The sequence below is a fragment of the Sinocyclocheilus anshuiensis genome, unplaced genomic scaffold, assembly GCF_001515605.1.
Source record: "Sinocyclocheilus anshuiensis isolate Anshui unplaced genomic scaffold, SAMN03320099.WGS_v1.1 scaffold684, whole genome shotgun sequence".
Classification (NCBI taxonomy): Eukaryota; Metazoa; Chordata; class Actinopteri; order Cypriniformes; family Cyprinidae; genus Sinocyclocheilus; species Sinocyclocheilus anshuiensis.
In genome coordinates, this window is record NW_015554107.1 from 683,768 (window position 1) to 689,878 (window position 6,111).

The 6,111-nt window shown below is 37.1% G+C and overlaps 1 protein-coding gene across 1 annotated transcript in view; it reads right to left on the bottom strand.

Annotated features, from left to right (window-relative positions):
• Positions 1–418: 418 nt before the first annotated feature.
• Positions 419–6,111, bottom strand: part of LOC107669757 (bleomycin hydrolase-like) — a 17,016-nt gene continuing 11,323 nt past the window's right edge. The window contains exons 9-12 of the mRNA XM_016462136.1: positions 4,640–4,707; positions 4,438–4,555; positions 3,061–3,130; positions 419–710 (exon numbers count right to left, since the gene is read on the bottom strand). Of these exons, the coding sequence (XP_016317622.1) occupies positions 562–710; positions 3,061–3,130; positions 4,438–4,555; positions 4,640–4,707 (405 nt within the window). The 3' untranslated portion in view covers positions 419–561. The remainder of the gene's footprint in view (positions 711–3,060; positions 3,131–4,437; positions 4,556–4,639; positions 4,708–6,111) is intronic.

Sequence of the window (6,111 nt, forward strand, 5' to 3'; positions counted from 1 at the left end):
AGCATCATTACTACAGTCTTCAGTGTCACATGATCCTTCAGAAATCATTCTAATATGCTGATTTGCTGATTAAGAAACATTTCTTATTGTTATCAACATTAAAAACAGTTGTGCGGTTTAATATTTCAGTAGAAATCATGATTTTTGAAGAGTAGAAAATTCAAAAGAATTCTATTTATTTACAATTTAATTGTTGTTGTTTTTTGTTGCAATCGAAGTGTAACTTTTGATCAATTTAATGAATCCTTGCTGAATAAATATTCAGATTTCTTCCAAAAAAAGAAAAAAAAAAAAAAGAAAGTTGAATGGCAGTGTATATATCTCAAAGATGCCAGAATTCAAATCACGTAATGCTGATTAAATCAGGAATTATACTAAGCAAATGATGCATTGAAATGATTCCACACTCAGACTCCAGTGATAATAAAAAAAGAGGCAAAAATCTTTATTTATTTTTTTATATCTAGGGTAGGCTTTTTGTGAGAGATGGTAGGAGGGTAAAAACCAGTTGGAGGCGGAGTCAAGAGACCAGGCTGAGACCAGTGCCTGCGGCTCCCGTGGTTACGCCAGGGCTCCCATGGGGTCCCAGGCCGGGAGGATGATGGGGTCGTGCTGCATGACGTCCAGCACTTCAGGAGGGAGGAAATTCTTATCCACCACCACCTCGTACACATACTCCGAAAACCACTCGTCTGTCATGATCAGATATCCTGCAGGAAGAGGCAGAGATGAGGCACGGACAACAGACGGAGATAAACGGGTAAAATGAGAGATGAGCAAAAGAAAGATAGCGGGACGGAGGAGTGGAACACCATTTAATTTGCCGCAGCAGAAGCTCTTATGAGAAACTTCAGCTTAGCTCACTAGGTTGGAACAGAGCTCAATCTGCTAACTAAAAGTGTAACTAAGCAATATATGGCGCTATATAAAGTCCAAGTCTGAGAGATGTCCGATTTAGCGCCCTCCTCGTGAGAGGGGATTTTTCGTCACACGCTGAAATCCGATTAGGCTTGCGATTAAAACTTTAAACAGCAAACAGTGTTTAATGCTGCCAGATCTGATGTCAAATGAAATCCTGATCCCATTAGCTCCGCACATTCTCCATTGTTCACATGGAGGGAACGAGCCACACCTTGTCTAGATTTTAAAACAAGCAAACACACATTTGAACAATATTTTTCATTCAGGATGTGTCAGGATCCAATCGTGTGCCGATAAAGCCAGTTCCTCTCTTAATCGCTTAAAGAAAGTACAAAAACTTGACATCAGGAATGTTTTGCCCTGTTAAAAAGCAGGAAGTAGATGATGATAAGCTTTATTTCACTCAGCGTTCACTCCTGGGCCATGACTGGTTGACTAAGACCAATCAAACCAGGCCATCGAACGCCTAGTGAAACAGAGCAGAACATACTGTGCACAAATCAAGCCGTAGAGCTTGGATTTCCATGTCGGATTTCTGTGCATCGCTACCTCAGCTCAATGCTTTGGTTATCAGAGTGTGATTTTTTTTCAAAATAGTCTGAGAGTGTGCAAATGGGGCATCGTTTTTGGATGAGAACAGACTTTTAATGAGGCTGAGAGAAGCCTCAGAGACAAACAGCTCTGAATCTGAAAAAACAAACCGATTTTTGCTACAAAACATCACGTTTATTTGAGCAGCTAGCAGTCTTTGTGTTGTAATAAAAATCAAGCATTACTGGGGGGCACAAAGCATCTGAGAGAATATTTACCTCTCTATTCATCACTCCACTTCTAAAGCCATAAAATCTACCAGCTTCAGAGCCTCCAGTGAGCCATTGACCGCATTATAAATATTCCGTCAAAATCAGTTACACAATTACCCCTCTTTAACCTCTTTTTGGGCCACAATATGCAAAAAATAGGCCAGAATGAGGCAGAAATAATAAATCTTACAAGCCTGAAGCCTGTATTCCTCTAGAACGTTTACGCAGCCCCCCTGAATATATCACATTACTGTCTAATCTTCAGGGGAAACAACTGTTATGACCAATTTGAGAGCCCTTAACCCCTTCGACCTCAACAACACATTTTTCTAATTCCCCTCCTCGTCTAGCTGTCAAACACTGTTGCTGGAAAACCACAAAAAGTTCTGATTTATGTACAGCTGTGATGTTCTGAATTAATAAACAACTGTGATTAGATGTGATTCGTCATTTATTAATATGCTGTGCGCTGTAAGGCTGATATTTTTTACAACATTGGCAGATGTTACTACTAAAATGAGTGTGTTAAAGGTGAAGCTCTACTAGTGTGATGTTGGAGTTGCTTACTGTGTTTAAAATTATATACTTTTAAATAATATAAATGAATAACTTTATGCTACAATTGGATGAATTTTTTTATTATTTTTTATTTGGATTTGCTGTTATTTAATTATGCAGAAATAGCAATGCTTGCTTCAGAAACACCACAGAACCACAGCATTTTGAGGAAGTCAACTTATGAATGCCTTTGTATCTCATTAAACCAACAAAAGAAAAAGTATTTTAACAGGGAAAAAAATGACACACTTCACTTTTAAGGCAAACTTTTAACTTTTTAAATGCGCAGATGAAGCAATCTGTAAGGAATCATTTTCTACGAAAAACGAGCAGGCCAAAATACCTTTATAATCTTCTGAGGAATTCAGGTCTATGGAAGCGGAAAGAAAACGGCAATGTGTGCGTGTGCACAAACTCTTTCTTTCTCCAGGCAGCCAAAGCTAATTAAATAGCCCCTCGATGTAGCGTCTGTTTTAAATAAGACGGTGGGTATGGACATGAGGTCCAGCTGTGAGTGGGTCTACAGATGTGCCCGGCCCAAATAACACACACAGAATGCTCTAAACCTCTAGAATCCAGAGAGGCCCAGCAAAGACCCAATGCTAAATCAAATATCCGACTCCTGGTGTTCTCAGACAAGAGTTAAATTAAGTCATTGAAGAGCGGACTAAGGAGCCCCAAGAGGTAATCCTGCTGCAAATTGAATTATTCAATGTCAAAAGCTAAATATCTGTAATTTAGGAAGCATATATAAATGGCAGAATTGCAACCCCCTCACCTTTATTCCCACGGTCGTCTCCCCACGAGTTCTCCACACGCCACTTCTCGTAGAATCCCTCCTTTCCATTCTGTGGACAAGAGACAGAGGTGATGAAACAGAGAATGAAAGTCCATCCCATATACACATGACAATCATAGTGTAGTTGATAGAGATATGGAATCATAACTGAAAGGTTTTAGGTTAACAATGGATGATATGTAAACTATTGCCACTGTGACTCTGGGCAAAGCACTTAATCCCAGGTGTGATGTGTTATTTATGATAAAAGCACCTGTTAAATGACCAAATTAATGGAGCAAAATTAGACTTTAATAGCATACACCACTGATCAAATGTTTGGGGTTGGTAAGATTTAATGTTTTTGAAAGGAGCCTCTTTTGCTTGCTAAGCCACATTTATTTGATTTAAAAAAAATCAGTGTTGGGGTAACGCATTACAAGTAACGCAAGTTATGTAATCAGATTACTTTTTTTCAAACAGCTATAAAAGTAACATTACTTTTTAATTTACAAGAAAATATTTGAGTTACTTTTCCAAATAAGGAACGCCAGTTACATTGTTTTCCCATTTATTGACTGACAGCATGGTGGTACTCTTGCGAATGGTGGCGGAGACTGACACGGACAAGAAGAAATTTTTGAATAAAATCGTTATTTTTGTTTTCTTTGCGAACAAAAAGTATTCTCGTAGCTTCATTAAATGAAGGTTGAACCACTGATGTCACATGGACTATTTTAATGATGTCCTTACTACCTTTCTAGGCCTTGAACGTGGTAGTTCTGTTGCTGTCTATGCAGGATCAGAAAGTTATCAGATTTCATCAAAAATATCTTATTTTGTTCCAAAGATGAAAGAAGGTCTTACGGGTTTGGAACGACATGAGGGTGAGTAATAAATGACAGAATTTTTATTTTTTGGTGAACTAACCGTTTAATGCATCCTTGCTGAACAGTATTAATTTGGTATACTGAGTATTATTTTTTCTGTATTTCACATTGTGTAATGTCTAGCTGCTCTTTAAACCTAAGCTATCTTTTACTAATTAATAAAACAGGGCAAAGAAGCCCTTTGCTTTACAGCACATGTACACTGGTGCTGCCCACCGGGTGCCAGAGAAGAGAATAATGAACTCTGGACATGCATATGGAGACTTATGAGGGCAAAATAGTCAGTAATCTCAAGAACTGCTTGTAATTAAAAAGGCCGGATGTCTGGAGAAGGAGGAAGAATCTTGAGGTCACAATGACTGTAAGTGCTGTTAATGAGCATTCAGGGTCATGACCTGTGCGATATAGTGGTCTTTAAATAACTAGCTCAAACTATTCAATCCAAGCATGTTCGACAATGTTTTTGAGCATGCTGTTCTGTCGATACCTTGTCAGTAACGGCAGTCAGGATCATGGCATGGGTCATCATAGAATCTCCAAAGATCAGCCTTTCTGCCTTAGACAAGTTTTTCACCGAGATGCCGAATACCAGGTCATGGTTAAACCTACAAAAATACAGAGAATCCTTAGTGTCAAAAACACACTCAGAAAAGTCTTACCTTTTAACTGGCAGAAGAGGCAATACTTACACATTCATGTCATTAATGCCCAGTTTGCTGTGGAAATGTTTGCCTACGTCACAGCCGAACCACACCGCCTGATGCCAGAAAGACACCAATTAATACAGACATACATTATCACAACCACTATTTTTGTCTATCAACTTAAGTGTCCTATGTTTTTCTCTCTTTTTGTGCTGGTTAAATTGTCAGGACACAACATGTACAACAAGAGTTTAAAATTCCAGACAGAATGCAATATACTGAAATTGCAAAAAACTATTTACACACAGGCATGTAAACCTCAGAGAGTGACACAAATATAGTTTAGAATTGTATCATTTAGTGGTGCAAACTTGGTGTAAACTCATTAAGTTTCATCCTGATAAAATATGTATCTGGGAATAGGGATAAGAGAGAAAATGATCAAGCTGTCCACCAGCAGGCTATTCAGTTAGTTAAGTTTATCTAGATTTTTTCTTTTTTAGCTCAAAGATTTTTCAGCGGTAGTGCTTTGTAGATGAATTTAGAGATGCAAGTTATGATAAAAACTGCTTCTCTAAATTCATTTCCAATACAGCCATCAAAATGCTGCATTTGTAACATATTCACCAATTACTATCAAACCTCATAGGTCTCTTTTGTCATATGGGAATAATTGTGCAAAAACAATTATAGTTATTTAATCTGTTTATTCCTTATTTATGTGTGTTTATTCACATACACTACTGTTCAAAAGTTTGGGGTTAGTAAAATTTTTCAATGTTTTTGAAAGAAGTCTCTTGTACTTAAAGTTGCATTTATTTGATACAGTAAAAAAGTAATATTGTGAAATATTATTACTAGTTTAAAATAACCCTTTTCTATTTTAATATATTGTAATTTATTCCCGTGATGGCAGGCTGAATTTTCCAATAGAATCCAGCTGCAGACCCGCAGCACCAGCAGTTTCAGAACCGCAGCCATAGAACCGTAGCCACAGAACCGGAAGTGAGGGGCGGAGTTATTGACAACGAGAGAGCACGGTGAGTAGTCTGTAATGTTTTTGCTATCATATGTTTAATAATTATCGTATATATTACGTTAAGCATTTATCTGCTAAGTACTTAACGTGTGCTTGGCTTTATTATCTTATATTGAAACTTGAATTTGTTCAGAATCAGAATCAGAAGAGCTTTATTACCAAGTATGTTTACACAGACAAGGAATTTGACTTGACGACAGGAGCTTCCAGTGCAGAAGAAAGTACAAACATAGTGCAGACATACATAGGAATAACACAGTAGGGATGTAATATAACACTAATATAATAAAAAAGAAAAATTGAATAATGTACTATATACAGAAATAGAAGTATAGGAAAAAATGTAATTATTTAGATAAATGTACAGATAAATGTACAGATATGTTTATTAGTGTGCAGATATGTTATTTACAAAGTGTGCAGTTTAATATAAGTATAACTATGTTAGCTGTGATGGACGATGTATAATTATGAAAGA